The sequence below is a fragment of the Lagopus muta genome, chromosome 6 (genome assembly GCF_023343835.1).
Source record: "Lagopus muta isolate bLagMut1 chromosome 6, bLagMut1 primary, whole genome shotgun sequence".
Taxonomy (NCBI): domain Eukaryota; kingdom Metazoa; phylum Chordata; class Aves; order Galliformes; family Phasianidae; genus Lagopus; species Lagopus muta.
The window spans coordinates 54,276,643-54,298,686 of record NC_064438.1 but is presented as its reverse complement, the minus strand read 5'-3'; the positions used below and the strand labels follow the sequence as shown (position 1 = coordinate 54,298,686).

General features: G+C 53.4%; 1 protein-coding gene across 1 annotated transcript; it reads left to right on the top strand.

Annotated features, from left to right (window-relative positions):
• Positions 1-2,713: 2,713 nt before the first annotated feature.
• SIX6 (SIX homeobox 6) lies at positions 2,714-4,278 on the top strand. Its single transcript, XM_048948901.1, has 2 exons — positions 2,714-3,285; positions 4,077-4,278. The coding sequence occupies exons 1-2, from the start codon at positions 2,714-2,716 to the stop codon at positions 4,231-4,233; spliced, it is 729 nt and encodes a 242-aa protein (XP_048804858.1). The 3' UTR covers positions 4,234-4,278.
• Positions 4,279-22,044: the final 17,766 nt, after the last annotated feature.

Genomic DNA, 22,044 nt, shown 5'->3' with positions numbered 1-22,044 from the left:
ACGCTTAAAAATTAATTAATTAATTAATTTTAGCTGCAGTATATTATTAATCGTCATATTGCCGATCTGAATGTGCTCCCCATCCGCACAGCATTGCCGCCTTCACCTCTCTGAGAAAGTCTCAGGGCTGTTCCCACCAGCCGCGTCCGGGGATGCTCCAAGGAAGCCCCGTGCTCACCCCGAGCAGCTTCGGGGCTTTTATCCCTCCCGACAGGGCTATGTGGGACCTCCCTGAGCTGTTCAGTTGAAGTTTTTCCCCATTCCATCGGGCGTGGATGGGGCGGATGGGACAAACATCAGTGTTTGAACCTCAGCAATGTTTACAGATGTTATTTTCCCTTTCTCCTGTTTTTCCTTTCCTTTTCGCTTTGTGGACCCAACCCGGGTCCACAAAGCGAAGCCGCAGCGTCCCTCGTTTATTCTTCAAGTTTCTGCGGAGCGTCTCTGAACCGCAGAGTTCTGCGTGTGCTTTTCTGTCTCCCCGGCTCTGTCGGATTCTATGAAAATGAGCAGTATTGAAAGCTGCTCCATCCCGCTAGCTGTGAGCCTCACATAAATGATGTAAATGGCTCCGAGGGTTTTTTTCAAGTGAACTGTGTAGATCTGTGAAAATAATATCAGGGTTTTCCGTCAGAATGAGCTTAGCACTGTACTGAGGCGTACCATAATCTGACCCGACACCTCCGACCATCTGCGCTATCTATCTGCCTTCTGATTTACCAAATCTTCACGAGCAAAAGACAAATTGTACTTGATACTAAAGGAAAGAGGCGAGCCCAGTGCGGCTCCGTTCTGCGGGGAGATGGATGATGGGGGGAAACGGGAATCTGCTTAATTTTGGGCAACCGACAAAGGAGGAGAGAAAGAAAAACAGCACAGTGATGGTAATAAAATATTAAATTAATCAAAAAAAAAAAAAGAAAAGAAAAAGAAAGGAAAAGGAGAAAGGAAAGTCAACAAGACATCGAATCATGGAAGCATTCCTTTGACAAGTGTTCCAGGAAAAAAAAAAAAAAAAGCATCGCAAGGAACATATTGAGCTTATTTCCCAATAGACGCTGCCTTTCCGAGCGTGGCCCCACACGTTCCCGGAAAGGCATCGCCGCTGAGCCGCGAGATACGGAATGAAGAACGCGGCCCCGTGATTTGGTGCCTCCGCTCGAAGCCGCGCTCCGCGCCGCTGCCGTCCCCGCTCCGCTCCCAGCGCGGCCCCGCGTCGGGGCTCGGTGAGAAGGAAGCCGCGGGAAGGGCTACCTCGGGGTGATCAATATTGCAAAAGATTCCTGAAATCTGCTTCGAGTCGCCGTCCTGACCTAGCGATGACTTCTCACTCCCCGCCGCTGTTCTCTGCGTCTGTTCAGGGCCACTCAGCCGAAAACAATACGGTTTTAAATGTTAGGGGGGGAAATAAAATGATAAAGCTTTAATAGGGCAGAGAAGGGCGCTGAGCCCTTTGCAGATAATTCCTCGTAGTAACAGAGACGGGAAGTCACTGATAAGGGGAAACGAGGGGCAGTTTTTCCCTAAATCTCAGCCCCTCCTGCACTGCTCTACCCGCATCCATTGTCAGCGGCGCCCCCGGCAGCGCTTCTACAACGCAGCAGCCGATCTCTGTGCGATCCCTCCGCACTGCTCCATCCCGCAGAGCCCCGAGCTCCGGCTGTGCAGCCCCGCGCCCGGCCCTGGGTCCCCGTGCCGCCCTCCTGTGCCCCGCTCCCTCCGTCTTTCCATCAGCACCGGGGCCCGGTTCTCTGTTCAGCGCTTTCTCACGCTGCCCGTGGGACCCCAGTGAGAGGGATGGGGACCCCCGGAACTTGATGGGGACCCTCCGAAAGGGACGGAGACCCCCAACAGCTGACAAGAACGTACGGGAGTGGCACGGGGACCCCTGGGAGCAGGACGAGGAGCCCTGGCAGCGGGGCGGAGACCCGCTGAAGAGAGACGGAGAGCACTGGAGCGAGTGGGGAACCCCGGGAGCTGAACGGGAACCCTCGGGGACGGGACAGGGACCCCCGAGAGTGGCACCGGGACCCCCGGGAGCGAGACGGATACCCCCGGAGCCGGCCGGGATCCCCGGGGCTGGACGGGGGCCCCACGGAACGGGTCGGGGACACCCAGGAGAGAGTCGGGGACCCCCCCGGGACCAGGGCGGGAACCCCTGGGAGCGGGGCGGGGACCCGGCCCGGGGCAGCGGGAGCTGCGGCTGCCGGGGAGGTGCCCCGGGCTCAGCGGCGCTGCCCGCCGCCGTGATTGGCAGCGGCTGACAGTGAGTGGCAGCCCCGCCATGGAAACCCGGAGCCAATCTGCCGAGCCCGGCAGCGAATCAGCCTCTCCCGCTGCAGCACGGCGGTGGCGGCGTGGAGCCGGGGTTGTGCCTTTTCTTTTTTCCCTTTTTATTTTTTTCCCATTTTTCTTTCTTTCTTTTTTTTTTTTTTTTTTTTTTCCCTTCCCTTTCCCTTCCCTCCCTCCCCCCACGCCCGCCCTCCCCCCTTTCCTCCATCCTCCTCCTCCTTGCCCCTACCCACCGCCCCCAGTCGCCGCCGAGCGCTCCCCGTCGCCTCTCCGCCCCGCGCCGCCCTCCGGCCGCAGCTCCCTCTCTCCGCCGGCTCCGGGCGAGGCAGAAGCGGGGCTCGGGGCGGCCGCCGGGGCCGCTGCCCGCTTCCCCGCCGCGGGGCTGTGCGAGCCGGCGGCGGGGGGCATCGGAGCCGCCTCCATGTTCCAGCTGCCCATCCTCAATTTCAGCCCGCAGCAGGTGGCTGGGGTATGCGAGACCCTGGAGGAAAGCGGGGACATTGAGCGCCTGGGGCGCTTCCTCTGGTCCCTGCCCGTGGCCCCGGCGGCTTGCGAAGCGCTCAACAAGAACGAGTCGGTGCTGAGAGCCCGGGCCATCGTGGCCTTCCACACGGGGAACTACAGAGAGCTCTACCATATCTTGGAGAACCACAAGTTCACCAAGGAGTCCCACGGCAAGCTGCAAGCCCTGTGGCTGGAAGCGCACTACCAGGAGGCGGAGAAGCTGCGGGGCCGACCCTTGGGGCCGGTGGACAAATACCGGGTGAGGAAGAAGTTCCCTCTGCCGCGCACCATCTGGGACGGCGAGCAGAAGACGCATTGCTTCAAGGAGCGGACGAGGCATTTGCTGAGGGAGTGGTACCTGCAGGACCCTTACCCCAACCCCAGCAAAAAGAGGGAACTGGCTCAGGCCACGGGACTTACCCCCACGCAGGTGGGCAACTGGTTCAAAAACCGCAGGCAAAGGGACAGGGCGGCGGCCGCCAAGAACAGGTAGGTGCTGCCCGACCGCAGGGCTGGAGGCCGCGGGGCCGGGAGGGGTTCGGCCCGACGGGCAGAGCCTCGGGGCGGTCCTGTAAGGGCACAGCAGCGAGGGAAAGCGGGAGCAGAGGGAAAACCTGACAGCTTCGTTTCTTTTATTATCATTATCATCATCGCCATCATCATTCCTTTTAAAATACATTATTTATTTTATTTGTATTTTTATCCCGGCTCGGGCAGCCCCCATGTGCTCTGCAGCTCGGATTGACCCGCACAGAGCAGGGCCGTGCGATCCGATGGGGCGGGCAGAGCCCCCCGGAACCGTGCCTGGACACACGGACACCTCGTTCACTGTGTCTGTCTGTCCGGAGCAGGGCCAGCGATGCGGCCCAATATCCCCGCTGTGCGCTAATTCTTGGAGCCAACACAACAGCGCTCCTTGGGTCACTTTTTGGGGTTTTTTTTTCCTTCCTCTTTTCTCTCTCTCTCTCTCTCTTTTTCTTTTCATTTTAACCTGGCACAATCAGGCAGGCGGTGAAGCGAGCGGCTCCCTCCGGTACTCAGTCCTGCACGAGCCTGGGGGAGAAAGAGGCAATCTTGTCACCTGCCACGTCGGGGCCGTGGCTTTTACGGCACCCCCAAAGCAGGGAGAAAAGCACGAAAGCCTCTGCGTGGGCTCAGCAGTAGGGCCGGGCTGGGCAGCCGGGCTGGGAGGGGCCGCTGCCCATCGGGGAAGGGGCTGCAGGATGGCAGGGGTGCTCCGTGTGCCCCCCGGTGACGCTCGGTGTGCCGCTTCCTTGCAGGCTACAGCAGCAGGTCCTAGCGCAGGGCTCGGGGCGATCGCTGCAAGCGGAGGAGGAGAGCGGAGGGGAGGCGGGGGGGGGCGGCCTCCAGCCCAGCCGTCAGCCTCTCCAGCAAAGCGGCCACCTCCGCCATCTCCATCACATCCAGCGACAGTGAATGTGACATCTGACACCGAGCGCCATGACGAAACGGGGGGAGCTCCCCAGTGCCTACCGCTGCGCCCGGAGCCGGGCTACGGAACCCCCCCCGAGCCGCCGGACCCGCAGAGGACTGCATTAAAACCCGTGAGAAAAACAAAACAAAACAAAACAAAATCGTTGTCGCCTTTATTTTCGAGGATTCGTAGAATTCATGCCTGAAAAAAGGAAAGAAAGAAAGAAAGAAAGAAAGAAAGAAAGAAAGAAAGAAAGAAAGAAAGAAAGAAAGAAAGAAAGAAAGAAAGAAAGAAAGAAAGAAAGAAAGAAAGAAAGAAAAGGGGGAAAAAGAAAAAAAAAGGAAAAAAAAAGAAAAAAAAAGGAAAAAATATGGAAAATGTTAAAAAAAAGAAAAGAAAAGAAAAGAAAAGAAAAGAAAAGAAAAGAAAAGAAAAGAAAAGAAAAGAAAAGAAAAGAAAAGAAAAGAAAAGAAAAGAAAAGAAAAGAAAAGAAAAGAAAAAGAAAAGAATGCCAACTGCAAAATGCCCAAGCGCCCATATCCAGAGGGGGGGAGGCTCCGTGTGGAACAGGCGCTGCTCTCGTGGCTGGGTTTCGCTTTACTTTAAAGGGGTTTTTATATATATATATATAATGTTTATTTACTTATTTAAGGGATGGCGATGGTAGATTTTTTTCTATTATTATTATTATTAATTTTTTTTTTTTTTTTTTGGCTTGTTCTCTATGTGCACAGGTGACTTGTAGAGCATGTGCAGGACGAAAAGTGTATGAAGCAGCCTAAAAACCGTAATAAAATATTTGGTGAACGACCTTCGGATCTGCTTTCAAATGGCAGCTTACGGCCCCGGGCCCGGCGGTCCCCGCAGCGCAGCTTCGGCAGCCGCGGGCACTTCGGAACCAAAGAGCCGCGTCCCGACACGGGGTGAAGTGTCGGCAATGGGGGGTCGGGAGGGTCGGGATGAGGCGAGGGGAGCGGCCGTAGGAGGATGCGGTGAGCGGGGAAAGGAGGGAGGAGGCAGCGCTGCGGTCTCTCGGGTTAGAGATTTCGGGGGATTTAATGGGAAGGAATGGGGAAAAGGGGGGAGAAAAAACGAGGAGAGGAGAAAGAAGGGGAAATCGTGCCGAGGCGGGGACGCCGGGCTTCCTCCCCGATGAGTGCAAAGAGGATGGAAATGAGCAGCCCCGTGCCCGGGCAGGGTCGGATCGGGGCGAAGTGACCCCAAATCCCAGCGCCGTGGGGTCCCCCCTTCTGTTTGACGGCTGTTTTTTCGGCAGGAAAGCAAACGGCGGCTCCGAGGAGCGGGCTAAGCTTTCACCCTCAGCAGAAGGATTTTATATTATACAATTTGACATTGATCTTTAAATCGCCTGAGCTGTGCTTTTTTTGTCCGCTCGCTCTCATCGCGTTCGCCGCCGTGTCCTCGCCGAGCCTCCCGCTAAGCTGCTTCCTCGCCGCCTTCCTCAGCCCGAGCCCGGCACCGCCCGGGGGGCACCGCCGCTTCACGGCTCCGTTTCGGGGCGATGTTCCTTTCCCCCTCCGCCCGCACCGCAGTGCCGCCGTCTCCCCGCAGCCTCCTTCGGTCGGCTCCGTGCGTGAGAGCCGCTTTTCCTAAGGACGGGGCCGGCTCCAGGTATTGCCGAGCTGCTTTCAAATCCCTTCCCGAGCCCCGGTTTTCCCCGCCGGGTGACATCGGCGCATCCCGGTTTGGGCAACGGGCCCAGGGCTGAGGCTCCCAGCTCCGCGTAGGGCTCTCCTTGCAGCCTACGGGGCTGCGCTCGGTTCTGCCCTGCCGTGATCAGAGCCTGGCACCGCGTTTTGCCTTCCTCGGGATTTTCCTTTTTGGCCGATAGGAGCCGAACGGAGCGGCCATCGATGGGCTTCTTAGCCGGGAGTTTGGGGGAAAGCGAAAAAAAAAAATCCTGATTTCACACCTAGAATGGAATCGACTGAAGCACAACGCAGTTAATTCTTTATTTTATATAAATATAATTATTTCTTTTCCGAAGGAATAGGCACAGCTCGTCGTGGTTTCTCCCTTGGCTTCTGCGGATGTAGCAGTTGTAGCGCCTGGTTGCGAGGAATTAACCCTTTCCAAAAGACATATAAAGAAGGAGATAATTCTATGAACCCACACAGCCTGCCTCCCTGGTTTAGAACTCCTTCCTAGCTACAAAAACCGGGATTTAGGCTCTGGGCAGAGGCGACTGTTCGATGTTTTCCGACAAAGAGTTGAAATGCCACCAGAGCTGCACGGTGCGCTCCGAGGGTCCCCTCAGATGTCCGAACCCACGGATGGGAGCGCGGGGACCCGAGCAGCGCCCGGCCCCTCTTACACCTTCCAGGCCCCAGTTTCCCCCTCCGGAGCCCGGTTTCGCTTCTACGACCCTCGGAGGAAACCCATACATGTTTTTCCCCTCTGTCTTTTCCCTCCCAGCACCGAAAGGCAGCACCTTTCCCTTTTCTCTTGTTCTCATTTTTTTCTTTCTTTCTTTTCTTTTTTTTTTTCTTTTTTTTCTTTTTTTCTGCTTTTTGCTTCGTCTCTCCCCGGGTTTCCGCTGTTTGAAAAATTATAATAATAATCGGGGGAAGGAAGGGGGGAGAGGTATTGACATTAAACACGGCTCTCAGAAAAGGGTCGCAAAAGTCTGCCTTGACCCCTCTCTCTCCGGTTTAACAAAGAAGGAAAATATTGTATCAAAAGTGAAGCGAACGGGGAGGGCGGAGGAGAGAAGCAGCTTTTCCTCTATTCAACCGGGGAGGGGGGAGGAGAAATGGTGGAATATTTCCGTTTCTTTTGAGAAGCGGGGCAGCCCCGAGCGGGGCTGAATGGGAAAGTCTTGTAAGCGGGCTGGGAGGCTGTCAGACCGCTCAGGGTAATCACCGCTAATGAAGGGAGCTCCGGCCCTCCCTGGGACAAAGGATGCTTACGAGTGCTCGCCGGGGCTGAATAGCTAATAAGTTCGCGAGGGGGAAAAATGAGGAGCTGTCCGCAAATTGATTTTGAGAGAGCAAAAAAGGAGGAAAGCAAAAGGCTTGCAGGTTGGGGCGAGCTCGGCCCCGGTGCAGCTGGGGACAGAAGGCTCCACTTAGCCGGGACACATTGTTCAGCCCCGGCCCTACAGAGCAGGCGGCAGGGAGGCCGGGGGGTGCGGGGGTCTCGGGAAACCGCGGAGCTGCCCTGCTGCATCCCTCGCTGCCCCGCCGCTGCTGCTCGCCGCTCGCCCGACTGCTTTATTTGCTTTTCAGAACGAAAGAAGGCTGGGCGTCTGCGGCCGTGCGAGGTATTTCCCCAGCTTTCCCCCAGCTCGGCTCGTTGGCAAACGCCTTGTGTGGCACAGACTGGTGTGTCTCACAGCCGGGGAAGCACGGGAGCCGCTCGCATTTTGGAGTTTTCATGCATCCAATTAAAGGCTTGGGAGGATCAGAGTGTGTCTCACATCCAGTCACCCCCAGATGATGCAGGGGTAATACCATGAGAGAGCATAATACCTCCAGCGATGCTCATACCTCTCCCTCAGGAATGCGTCGGCTTCTGCATGTACAACCTTATTTACTTCTCTTCCAGGAGATCCAAGCAGAGGATGGAGGTGTGAGAGGCCACAGAGTGCCCGTGCCAAACCAGGACCCATCCTCTCCCCATTTCCCTCCCCACGGCACACAGCTGGATCCTGAACCTTGGGCTGATCTTGCTGTGCCTCCTCTGGAAGGGGCGAGACCTGGCTAGGAATTAAGGGAAGGAACAGGCAGTGTTAGGTCCCCTGAGGCATGCAAGCACTTTGCAATCCATCTGCCTTCATTCTCAGCATGGGCGTGATGGAGAAAGCCCTTGAATTTTTGTTCCTTTCTGTTTCAGGACAGGTTGCAAGACCCTAGAAAACGGCAAGAATCCTAGAAATGGCTCCCCCCCCCCTTCAACATTTTCAGTCCAAGTCCACTCCAAAATGCAGAAATTCCCTGGAAAGCCCATTTTAACCCTGCTACTTTCTGATCTGCAATACAGACCCCATAAGGAATCCAGTCTGGATGGCAGTTTCCCACTTCAAACATTATAAAAGCAAAGTGGGCTCATGCATTTGTTCCCTCCAGCCCTCCTTGGAGGCACGATGACACTTCGACTCTAAAAACAGTGCCAATGCACTGTCCTCACAGCCCCTTCTTGCCCTCGGGATGTGCTCTGCCCAAACACATCTTCCTCCAACGCAGGCTCCTCTGGGAAAACATCTGCAGCAGTTTTAGCTCTCCATTGTCACGGCAGGATGATGCCACCTGGTCTGATGCACCCTGAGTCAGGGGCTCTCCTGCTATTTTAATAGGTTAAATGATAAATCTCTCATGTGTTTTAGTGTCTGAGCACACATACAGCTGTACTAAACCACTTGAGATATTCCACAGCTTAAAGGATTTAGGTGCACTTCCATATTTCCACTTAAAGCTGCTCCCCCCAGTACTTCCCTGAAGTTCTGTCCCTTGGAAGACTTCCCATGGGCGAATGCAGATTTCTGAGGGGTTCCTGCAGGAGATGCACAGCCTGAGCTGATCTCTGCATACCTGCACACATAGGCACTGATCAGCAGAACGAGCTCCTCTGCATTTCTTCAATAACTCCATAGTAACCCACACATCACTGGGGGCTTCACCAGGGCAAGCATGGAGCTTTATTCTGCCATACCCTCTTCTTTTCCATGACCCACTGACTGCAATGGAGAGCTCTACAATGGGAGAGCAGAGCGTGTTTTGTTTCAGGTGGAAAATTTTGCGGTGTTGAATCTTCTTATGATGTCCATCAGTGGCTCCACTCAGAATAAAGGCTTTTCTTCTCAGAAGGAGTGGTGATGCAGTGGTACAGCCGCCCAGGGAGTGGTGGGTCGCTGTCTGTGAAGATGCTCAAGAACCACGGAGATGTGGCACTGAGGGACCTGGGCAGTGGGCGCGGTGGAGTCGGACTGGGGTTGGGCTCAGTGATCCTAGAGGTCTTTTCCAACCTTAATGGTTCTATGATTCTATTTCTACCAGTTTCACTTGTCTGGGTTACCTATCGAAATACACATGCTTCTGCCAAAGCAATTCTTGAAGTGCTCTCATAGCACAGTTGCAACGCCAAAGAGTCACAAGACCAGAATGATGGCTCTTCTTCCAGAACCTCATACTGGAGGATAACTCCCCATGAAGAACAGTGAAACCAGCCCCACACGGGGACACACAGGTCTGGTGTTTTCAGACACTTTGAGAGAACAGCACTTTTACATTGGAACCACCTCTTCAGGCCGAGTGGTTCTTTACATCAATTGGAAAGCTCTGTGGGCATTGTACCACATCACCTGGGCTCACGGGCACTTTCTCCTGCATTTGTTGCCCTCTGCTTCCCAGCACAGGCGGCAGCCCACCGGGGACAGATGCTCCCAGGCTGAGGTCCCCAGCGCAGGCAGTGAGATAGGGACTGTCCCTGGGTGGGTGACGCACAGCCCCTAATCCCACACGGCTGTAATCCAGCCCTGCCAATCCAGCTCTGTTGCCCGGAGAGACGCTCCCACCTCCTCCCCCTCCATCCATCCTTCCCAGCAAGAAGATCTGTGCAGTGTTAACCAAGATCAGCTCTCTAATCAAGCACCCTGTCTGGGAGAGCTCGTTCCTGCCTATTGACTGCAGAGGCTCCTGAGGCCAAAGTTGAGTTTCTGTGAGTATTGTTCCCACTCATCCCGTGCTCCTTTTTATCCTTTGACATCACAAGCATTAGAGGAGCAATGCTAACAAGCTTGATTGTTATACTTAAGGTGCTGGAGTATTTCCCAGCAGCTTTGCTGGGTGGGTCACCCAGGGGTCAGAAGTACTCCCAGGCTGCAGCAGTGGGGTGTCTGCATGGGGAGCTCTGCAAGCAATACCAGAGCAATGCCGGCTGGTACTTGTCAGCACGCAGTTCATGGCTCTTCACAGATCTGCTCATCTCTTTTCAGCTGATTTTCCCAGTAGTATTTCAGCTTATTACCATGCAAGCGCTCATACATATTCCTACTGAAGCTTTTTAGCTGCACTCTGCCCTTTTCTCCTGGCTTTGCTTCTGCTGGACACTCACTGCCTCCAGGAGCCAAGAGGTCAACAGAGTCATTTCCTCATTCCAAAAGCTCTTTGCTAAATGGAGCAAAGAACCAAGAACCCCAAAGCTGAAAATCTCCCTGCTGGTTGCCCCCTTTGTGTGCACGGGACTCAATGGATACGGCAGCCTCGGGTCTCATCCGCCCCAAGACTTCACTGCCCGTTGGTTTTAAGGGCATCATCTCCAAACGAAGTGAGTGTAGGCATGGGGCTTTAAACAGATGAAATATAAAAAATTAGGGTTTGTAATGCAGCCCAAGAGGAAAGTGAGAGAGCTGCTCTGCTTGTGGCTTGTTTTGTAGAGACAAGGATTTGTCCTCTTACTTATTGATGTCGCTAATTGCCATCGGAGAGCTGGGAGGGGAGGACACACAGAGCCCTTCCGACACCACTGGGCTTTGGGAAGTAATGAGTTTGCTGCAGAGTGCTGCAGTGTTGCACAGACACCCGGCGTGCTGCATCTCTCTGCAGGTGCTCAGCCCTTGTATTTCAGAAGCTATGAATTCTAGGCATTGTCGCTTCCATGTGAGGTTCTGAATCTGAAAATTTGGACCCAAGATCTCAGATTCGGGGCATTTTTAAAGAGGGAAATAAATGTTTAAAAAAAAAAATGTTTTATTTTGGAAAATCAAATTTAAATCCTTTCTCTCGCCCCACCCAAGAACGCTTTGCTTTCCTGAAGCAAAGCCAAGAGTCTGCACACATCGTGCACACATACACACATAGGGAAAAGGGGGAGGAGGAGAGAAGGGAGGGAGCTCTTAGTGTTTGGATGGAAATAAACGTCCATTGCAGAAATAAATGTGCACAAAGGAAAAAGCCATCACATCCACATTAGATACTGAATAAGTGATTTCTTTACATGTACACTACGCACCTCTTTACGTGACGGATATCTCTTGTATTGGAGCATGAACATTAACCTCCTACAATTCACCTTGGTTGGCAAACTGTAAGAATCAATCCACCTAAGATGGGTGTTCACATCTAGTTAGCTTCCTGCATTATCTCAGCTGGAGAGGTCACTAAAAATAGTTGTGTAGCACTTTACATTTTCAACAGGGAGACTTTATTATCATTTAGATCCATCATCGTTACTTTACCTACCCTGGTTCTCCCAGCTGAAATAATGCACAGAGCTGGTAGTGGCTAAGTGTTTTCTGAGTTCATGCACTGATGAGCAGGACAGCTCGGACAATATCTCAACTGCTAGCAACAGCCAAGCGAGCAAGCTGCACGGGCAGTGTAACACTGCTTCAGTAAATCCCCCCTGCTTCAGCTCTTTCATCAGAAATGCCATTTCTTTGCTGCTCCCTCACACAGTGGAAGCAGCATCGAGCTGTCACCGTGTGCAGCCCCGATCCTGCAGTGTGTCACCTCCACGAGCAGCATTCCTCAGCACCCCCGTGCTCCTGCAGGACTCAGGGGGCTGTCTGTGCCATGGGGGGGCTGCGCAGTCACAGCCACAGCACATGAGGCAGGGTGACAGCTGAAAGGCTGTTCTCACCGCGCTGCACTGTGGGTTGCAGTTTTCTTTATTACTCTGAACCATTCCCTGTGCTTTGTTAGGAGTAAGTCACCTTGCTGAGGCTCTCCTGGCCTTCCAGGCATTGGAAGTTGCTGCTCACATGTCACCTCTATATGTCACTGTGCATACACAGAAGCACGGTTTCTCTGCTTGGTTTTGTTTGTGTTGTGAGGCTGGCGCAGTCAGCACAAGGTTCCTGGGTTTCACCTTCCAAATGCACACATCTGATTGCTCAGGGAGCTCCCAGTGTCTCAGCTCAGCATTATCCATCCCGTTTGCATCTTTTGTCTTCAACAAAGCCACTGGGCATGGCTCAGAGCAGCTACAAATGCCTTGGAGCCACAGCAAAGGATCAGAACCATAGAACCTTAGAATCATTAAGGCTGGAAAAGACCTCCAAGGTCATCTTGACCAACCATCAAATGACCCCATCATACCCACTGCCCACATCCATCAGTGCCACATCTCCATGCTGCTGGAACACCCCCAGGCACAGTGACCCCACCACTCCCTGCGCTGCTGTGCCACCCTTCTAGAGAAGAAATCTGCTGTGGAGCAGAAGGACTCCTTGGTAGCATTGCAGAGTGGATGTGATTAATGGCTTCATTTATTTATTTAATAGGAGTCTAATACTTATTTGTAGCATAAATAAATGATCTTTCCTCTAGCACGGGCTGCTGAGCTCTACATTGCATCTTGCTATCATTTCACACTGGATTCCAACTCTGAAGATTAACAGAGAGGTTCCCGCTGACTGCAGTGATCATTCATCCAGATCCTAATATAACAACATGAAATCACCATTTTCAGGGGATGAATCAGCCAGACATAAAAAAAAAAAAGAACTTTGTAACAAAATGCACAGACCCTAAGAAGTATCTCTTCCCATCCTTGCAATTCTCCATTGCAAAGACAGAAGCAGTGCTGCCAGGCATCAGGAAAATCCAAGGATCCCTAAGAAAATCCTCACCGCCCCTGAGATGGGTGAGGTGGGCAGCAGCTTTTCTATGGGAGATGGAAGGGGTCTGTCTCATGATGAGCACCAAATGGACAGGCTGTTAGCTGTGTCCATAAGTGATGTTGGCTCAGATCTCCCAGTCCATGTGGTATGTAAGCCAAATGAAAGCTGGCTGTCACGCAGAAGCTTGGGAATGTTCTCCCACTGCCATCTTCTTCTGAGTGATGGAAGCAATACCCACCCGGGGGGGTCACATTCCTTCCCTCATTTATCACACAGAGAAACTTCCAAAATGGAAAGGCACTGCTGGGATTTGTCGTCCTGCAAATGACCATCCACGAGGAGAATCCTTCACTGAGCACCCTGACACAAGTCAGGGCTGACTGTGTCCAGCTGGCATCTGAAAGAGCACAGCACCTCATGGGGTGGCATTTGTGCTACTTGTTCAGTTCTGCCTCTCAGATTCACTGCTGTAAAGCATCCGAGCTGAACATCCCACTGGCAGCAAATCCCACACGTAGTTCAAGCCCCCTCTGAGGAAAGCTCTGCTTCTCTCCCAGCAGCCAACACCAGTTCTGCCATGGTATGAAAACTGGGCTGAAAATGCAGAGTTTTCCTTTGATCTTCTCCATACATTCCTATGAGCTTTCTCCTGACCTTTCCTCAGCCTGGTGTCTGGGGATTACACATGGGAAGTCCCTGGGCACACAGGGTGCCTGGTGGCATCACGGCCTCGATGTCTTCTTGACAAAAGATACACAGGCAAATACAAAGGTCAGCACACATGGGAGGGCCTCAGTGCTGATCACAGCACACTTTCCATGGAGTTGGTCGCTCCCCATGGACACACTCCATGGACAATGCCTTTACTTTTTAAAGAGTTCAGAGCAGCAGGTGAAAGATGTAACTAACTGCTGGAGGAGACCCTACAGCACTGCAAGAAATAGGGAAGGAGATCCTCCTAGTGAATGCTAGGATCTTTTCCACGTTGAATTGCCAGCAAAGCCCATGAGGGTGGTCATGGTGGGACAGAAGGTGGGACAGACCCCAAAGCCTTGCGTGCCCTTTCTCCATTAGCCCACATAGGTAAAAATGGGTAATTGGGCTGAGAGGAGACGGTACCAGAGGACGCACAAAAAAACATCCAGAGGGAGGACTGTCTCTCTGCCTTTTGGGAAGGGGCAGCAGCTCTGTTCCCCATGAGATTAAGGTTAAACGGATTTGTGCTTGCAGGACCCCGGGTCTCTAATTGGTTTTTTCTTTAATTCCTGTAATCCTGGATGATTTGGAGCAGATGCTTCAAGATTACTGCCAGGACCCAAGGGTGCCTGCAAAAGGAAAACAGCCCCTGCCCCACTGGGAGCTGGGTGTTGGCCATAAACTCAGATTTGAGGGACCCGAACTTGCTTTCCATCCTGGCCAGCCCCAGCCACCGGTGCTGCAGATAGGAAAGATGAAAACATATGGAGTTGCCAGTGAGAATTTGTTGGTTTTTTAATGCTTCCTGCTGCCCAGCACGTGTGAAAATCCCTTGGGTGCTGGCAGAAAGCATCACACCTGGAAGCCCAAGGGGAGGGGAGGCTGAAAACGCCCCACTGGCTGCAGCCCCATGGGTGAGATTTCTCCTTGCAATGAATTGAAGCTGCTGTCGTGTGCAAGATCCTGTGCTTGGGCTCAGCACCATCTCACAGCTCCTCTCTGGGGACTTTGCCAGGAAACACCAAGGGACTGTGTTGGGACAGAGAACCGAGGGTGAGTTTGGTGGATGGAGCAAATAATAATCAAGTTTTCCCTATACACAATGATGATATCTTGAAAAACAGCCTAAAAGCATCTTCTGCATGGTATAAACATTGACACACTGGAACAGGTTGCCCAAGGAGGTTGTGGATGCCCCATCTCTGGAGGCATTCAAGGCCAGGCTCTGGACATTCTGGTCTGCTGGTTGTTGACCCTGCACATAGCTGGGGGGTTGAAACTAGATGGTAATTGTGGTCCTTTTCAACCCAGGCCATTCTGTGATTCTGTGATCCTATGATACAAACATGGAAGACATGTGAGAACACTCAGGTTCTGCAAGCCCACCAGCACTCCTGGCTGTGTGCTCAATGCCCCATGTAGGATGGCCTTTGAAAAGCAGCTGACTGTCCTGAAACACAACGAAAAAATCCAAAAAGCCGACCTCTGTTCATCCATGCGGCCCAGCAGTAATTTTGTAAATGTCCAATGCTGAAACTTCAGGCAGCCATTTAGGCTAAAAACTCTTTGATCTTAAATATTTAAGAAATACCACACAACGATAGGTGATACCTGCCATATTTGTGCTTGAGGCTGCGGGTTGGAAACACTCAGCTTTGGTATGGGTTTATGTGAGGTTTTCCTATGGAGGTTTGTGTGGCTTTGCTCTCAATGCAAATCACCGTGCAACAGTAATCACAGAACCATAGAATCACAGAATGGTTGGAAGGGATCTTAAAGCCCATCCAGTGCTATTCCTGCTGTGGGCTGAGTGTCCCCCCAGCTCAGGATGCACTGTGCAGTGCCCCGTCCATGGCCTCGGGCACCTGCAGGGATGGGGCACCCACAGCTCTGGGCAGCAGTGCCAGGGCTTCACTGCCCTCTGAGTAAAGAATTTTTTTCCTAACATTTAACCTCAATCACCCCTCTTTTAGTTTAAAGCCATTCCCCATTGTCCCATCACTATCAGACTGCATACAAAGTCAGTCCTCCTCCTGTTTACAAGTTCTCTTAAGGCTGCAGTGAGGTCTCCCGGATCCTTCCCTCCTCCAGGCTGCGCACCACCAGCTCCCTGGCTCTGTAGGAGAGGTGTCCCACCCTCCGAGCATCTTCGTGGCCTCCTCCAGCAGCTCAGATTGCTCAACCACCGGCAGCACGCACGGAATGACGGAGCCGCACGCCGGCAGCGCTGGCAGAGGCGGGGCCGGGGGAGGGCGGTGCTCGGAGGGGCGGCCGAGGAGAAATGGGGCAACAGCGCCCCCGTGTGGAGGGAGGGCAGAACGGCGGGGTCACCCGCGGGCAGCAGGGAGAGGGCAGGCAGCGGGTTGGGTGCTGACGGGAGGGGACGTTCTGGAATGGGGCCGGGTGCCTCCCTGCGCTTGGGGAAGGTGCTCTGAGCAGAGCTGGGAGCTAACTGTGGCAGCAAGGAATCACCGAACCGTGGAATCAAAGAACAGCTTGGGTTGAAAGAGACCTTACAGCCTCTCCATCCCCACCCCTGCCGTGGGCTGGGTGCCCACCACCAGCTCTGGCTGCCCAGAGCCCCATCGACAGCCTTGGGCACCTCCAGGGATGGGGCACCCACTGCTTCCTTGAGAGAGTGCCTTCAGCATGTAGTGTACTCACAGTTCCCATGGAATGCAGTCACAGTGCTTCTTCTTCATAAAGGGCGGCCCAGGAGGAGCAGAGCATCCCACACCTACTGGCAGCCCTAAGGGCAGCCCTAAAGGAGCAGTAGAGCCGGCAGGTGCGTGGAAATGGGGTCTATGGAAGGACCCCAAGGTATTGGTTTTGCTGGAGGATGAGAAGGGAGCAACAAAACCTGCAAGCTGAATTACAGTACATCAAATGAGATCCAGCTCCTGTGGATTCCAGGCTGGCAGCTGTGGAACTTTCCTCTCAGGGTGTGCAGAGATGTGGCTGCATCCCTACAGTTCAACATTTGGCTGTAGTGCAAAGCAGGTCAGAGCTCACCTGTCAGAGATATGGGAATTGAGCTTTCTCCTTCCTGTCTCTTCTGTGGGGCTTGCAAAATTGGAGCAGCCTTCCCTGTAGAGGTGCTGGGAGGTGGTGATTGCCACCTGAGTGTGACAACGTTCCCCTGTGATGGAGATGCTTTGTCCCCATGTGCCTGCAGCCCCTTCTCAGCATTCCCCTTTCAGGTAGTACTCTTTATATTGGTCCATGAGGCCACAGGATGAAAAGTAATGGCCTTAAGTTGCACCAAGGGAGGGTTTAGGTTGGATATTAAGAAACATTTCTTCCCAGGAGGAGTGGTGGTGCAGTGGCACAGCTGCACAGGGAGGGGTGGGGGTCAGCATCCCTGGAGGGGTTCCAGGACCATGGGAATGTGGCACTGAGGGACCCGGGTGGTGGGCATGGTGGGAGTGGGCTGGGGTTGGACTGAACAGTCTTAGAGGTTTTTTCCAACCTTAATGATCCTATAAAAAATCCCCCGCCTTCCACTTTTTAATGAAGGCAGTGGATGGGGGAGATGGCAAAGCTGTTGCACCCTGCACTGGTGGGGTGAAAACCGGACCCTAAGGTATGAGGTGAGCCCTGCAGACACATGGCCATTTATATGCCTGTGCTTTGTGTGCACCGATGGTTTCTGTGCCATCAGTAGGGCTGGAGCTGGAGCAGGATCCCAAGCATGGGATGGGATGGGTGTCCCGTGGTTTTTCAGCGTTCTCTTTCATCCCAGGCCACAAGCAGGCAACACAGTGCCCATCCTTCCTGGGGAATGAAATGTTCATAAAAGACACACATGCAGAAAACTGCATTTTATTGCCAGGCTCTTGGTTGGGAGGGGTATGCCCTGCTCCCTGCAATGCTGAGCTCTCCTACTCCTTCTGCTGGACCAAATGCAGCAAGGAGAGCAAATGCACTGTGCTTACATCCTAAATGCTTTTCCTTCTGCTTTTTATCCCCTCTAAGCCTAAGGGATAATGACTTTGGGCTGTGTACGCTGTTCTTTTCCCTTCCAAAACCAACAATATTTTGATGCAAAGTTCTCAGCCCCCTCTGTTTTCCACCCCCCAAGCCCCCTAACTCTGTGTGTGTGGGGATGCTGCTGTGTCCCATGGCACACCTCCACAGATGGAGAGAAGAAAGAGCCTTTTCCTACCTGAGCGCCCGCTCTGTTATTGCACCGCTTTGAAGTCAAGCAATAAAAATCCCCATATAGAGGCACAGAGCTCCCTGAAGCCCTTTAAAGTCCTGAACGCAAATTTCAGGGGAAGAGGAATGCAGATGAACCCCAAAAGAAGAAAATAAAGGGAACTCTGTGCCTTTGCGCTGGAATTAAGACTTTAACAGGGGAACCCAGAACAAATGGGACACAGAGGTGAAGGTCCTATCCCCATTGACCCCGGGGAGCACAACACTGCAGCTCTGGGGCGATGCTGACAGCCCTCCCCATCTTTTAGCCAGGAGGCACCTTGGGAATGCTCAAAAACACGCAGGGAGAATAAACATCCGGGCGAGGGCTAAGGAAGGAAAGCAAAACACTGGGAGAAGCCAGGAATAATAAGAACCAAAAACAAATAGAAAAGAGCTAACGGGAGCAGCGGGTCTAAAAATAAAATGAAAGAAAAACATTGGGGCAAAGGGAGGGGGGGGCAGTTCTGGGGCTCCTGGGGCTGTGGGGACTCAGTTCTGCTGGTTTGGGGTTCACCCCTCTCTATCCATTCCCCCTTGTATTGGGATACCCCACTTGGGGCTCCCCACGTCCCGATCCCTGCTGCTCCCCACAAGGTGGTATTTCCATAGTGGGCCCCCTGGAGGTGCTTTCTGTGGAGATGCACTTGGGTGACCAGAGGTGGTACCAAATAAAACACTTTGAGTATCTCTGAGCCTTGTTTTTGGGAGGAGGGAAGGTGATTTTGGCTGCCCCATGCCAGGTACCGGTGCTCAGACCTCTGCTTTTTGCTCTTGGATGGGCACCAGGGCTGCAAAGCCCGTGGCCACCTAATTAAAACCAATGACGAATTTTAAAGAGAGGGGAAAACATTAATAAATAAATAACTAAATAGTGGAAGACGCGGGTCTGAGCAGGGAGCCAAGGAGGACACATGCCAGGAAAGCGAGCCGCCCGCCTGCTTGGCACTGAGTGAATGCTTGGCCTGCTGAGATGCAGTGGTGGAGCGGGGTACGATGGAGAGGCATTTATGTCCTTGGAGGGATGGTGAGGAGGAGGAGGGACGGGGCCACACGTTGTTCTCCCACTCCCAGCTCCTGGCTTACAGCACACAGCCCATTCCAGGCTCCATCTCCCCTGGCCCACTGCCTTGGCTCCACAGGACACAGTGCAGGGAATATGACTGCTTCTCTGTGCGCCGCTTCCTCACAGCCCAGCGAGAGGAGCGGCCGATGCCAAGTTTCCCCTTAGTTTTCCTTTCCCTGTTTCATTTTGGCTGAGCCCAATGAGGGGTGTTCAACACCGCCAGCCCTGCTGGTGCTGTAAGGAAACACCATTCCCAAAATGCCAAATGGTGGAGATGCACCAATGCCGCACATCTCCTCCGGGGCAAAGAGGGTTGGTTTGCTCTGTGGGCAGCTTTCAGCTCTCCTTTGTGCCAAATGAACACAATTCATGCAATAACTCACACAGGTAGAGGGCAGCCCCCAGCCCTGCCCACCCCCTCATCTGCATGGCATCAGTGCAGCTCATGCCACGGGGCTGCACAGACATGGCTTTTCCATGGCAACGTTCACTCAGCTACAAATCCCACATTTTCATGGTGAGTATCTGATTTCCTCCAAACTTTCTGTTGTTTCTACACGCTGCCCATGCAGCCTGGAGCTGGCTCACACTTGCATATTTTTTTTACCCCAAATGTTTATTTTTCAGCAGCTATAGCCTCTCTACCCATTGGGTTTGGTTTTTTTTCCCCTCTCTTATTTTTTCCTTTAGATTTCCATTCTTTTTTCAATGTAAATGGAAGAACAACCAGAGAACACCAGCCATGAACTCCCCATTCCCTTTGGGCAAAGCAGCTCTCTCCTAGACAAGGGGCAGCAGTGGGTGAACCAGGAGAGGATTTGGGGCTTTTTAGGCTGAAAACAGGTTGGGGGAGAGAAATACAAGTTGGCCACCAGCTCAGGGCCATGTCAGCACATGCACATGGTGCAAAACCCAGATTGTTCCTGCAGTGAGGAGCAGAGAGAGCCAGAGTCACACCAGCTGAAGCCCCTGCAGAACCCACTTAGGCACCGGGATCATACGGGCACTATGGTCAGAAAAGGTCATTAAGATCATCTGGTCTGTCCCCAGCCCACCCCCCCTACTGCCCAGTGCCACATCTCCATGGTTCTGGAGCACCTCGAGGGACGGTGACCCCACCACTCCATGGGCAGCTGTGTCAAGGAGGACGTCCAGAAGGAAACCACAGCCCAATATCTGCAGCGTCCCGGGCTGCCGTGATGTGGGGATATCCCACGGGTAGCTCTCCATCCCTTCGACCCAACATCAGCTTTGCCCACAGCCTTTCATCTGTTCTGTTTTCCGGCGGACAAACCCATTCCGGAGCCGGGGAAGGGGCCAAGCCCGGGTTGCGAGGCCGAGGAACCGGCGGGGTCGCCAGCAAAGGGCCGCGGTGACAGCAGGTGGCACTGCAGCCCCGCGAACACCGCAGCGTTCAAGAAATGGAGGTGGAATCGTAGAATGGTTTGAGTTGTAAGGGACTTTTAAGGGCCATCCAACCTTCCTGCAATGAGCAGGAGCACCCACAGCTCCATCAGGTGCTCAGAGCCCACCCAGCCTGACCTTGGGAGTCTGCAGGGATGGGATAACCACCACCTCTCTGGGCAACCCTTGCCCCACCACCCTTAGTGTAAAACACTAATTCCTTATATCCATTCTAAATCTCTCCTGTTGTAGTTTGAAACCACTTCCCTTTGCTCTACCACAACTGACCCTGCTAAAGAGTGTCCCCTTCACATACCAATAGGAAGGCAGCCCAGGCAGAACACCCAGCACCACAAACCAGGGCAGTACAGGAAAGGAACCTGACTTACTGTAAATCCTTGAATGTGAACATAGAATTAAACCAAACCAAAACAAAACGCCCTTCCATGCACTGCACAGCTTTATGCTGGCCAAAGACCTGCCCACCAGTGCTTCCAGCTGTGCCTGCTGAGCACGCACTGAGGCACATGTCACCACTGCTCCCCATGAGCTCAGCCTTTATCTTTAGCCCATCTTCCTTGGGGCTCTGTCTGATCCTACTCCTCTGGAGAGGAGACTTTCTGCTAAACGCCACCTTCCTGCTACCAACTCCCATTCTCCCAGCACTGTCCCAGTGCAGGGCCTTTTGGGGTGAATTTGAGAGATGATCGTAGAAACTTTAGGAGGGGAGTCAACTCTTTGAAATGGTTGGTAACAGCAGGACAAGGAGAAATGGTTCTAAGTTGAGGGAAGGAGGATTGAGGTTGGATGTCAGGGAGAAGTTCTTTACAGAGAGAGTAGTGAGGTGCTGGAACAGCTGCCCAGAGAGGTTGAGGATGCCCCGTCCATCCCTGGAGATGTTCAAGGCCAGGTTGGATGGGGCCCTGGGCAGCCTGGGCTGGTATTAAATGTGGAGGTTGGTGGCCCTGCCTGTGGCAGGGGGTTGGAGCTTCATGATCCTTGAGGTCCCTTCCAACCCTGGCCATTCTGTGATTCTGTGATCATTAAGGTTGGAAATACAAATAAAGCTATCTAGTCCAACCACCAACCCATGGGTTCAAGTTTGGTGAGAAGTGGCAGCCAAAAGGAAAAGGGAGAGACCTAAAGGAGCTGTGCAGAAATTTTAGGGTCAGTCCCTCATGGGAAGCCAGGATGGTTGCAGGAGGGAGAAGAAAAGGCTGTTTTCTGCCTTTCTCCCTTCGGTTTGGCCGCTGGAGCACTGCAGGGCTCATTGTGATTCGCCTTCCAGCAGCTGCAGCACAGAGGAGTCAGAAACACGAGCGGTGCTGCTGAGCTGCGCGGCCCCGTGATGTTGTTTCTGGCCGGCAGTTGGCTGAGCTCATGTCTTGTAATTGGTGGGTGGGCTCGGGGAGACCACTGCGGCTGCTGATCTCCCGGGGAAAGGGAGAAAATGAGCAGGATTAAGGAATTTCAGAAAATTACAGGCGTTCTCATTCCGCGTGAGCTTTGCCAGAAACACTGAGCCCTGGAGAAGGAAGGGCTGCTGAGAGCTGCGTTGGCTGTGGGCAGGGCCAGAGGGCTTTGTCACTCATCACCCCAACAACTCTGTGTGCGTGCTGGGTGCTCGGTGTCCGTCTGCACTGGGATGTCTTCGTCCTCAATGAAGCCAAGCTGTTGAGGAGACACCACCACGTCCCCATGGGCCGTTGGAGCCTGGCTGAGCTCACCCCTTTCTTGCCTACAACCCACTGTCACACACTGGGCTGTGTCCTGGTTTAGGGGTTTGGTAGGGGCTGGGACCCCTGTGCCCACCAACCTCCCCTGGGGGGCTCTGTGTGCTCACACAGCCCCATGATGCTCAGAGCTCGG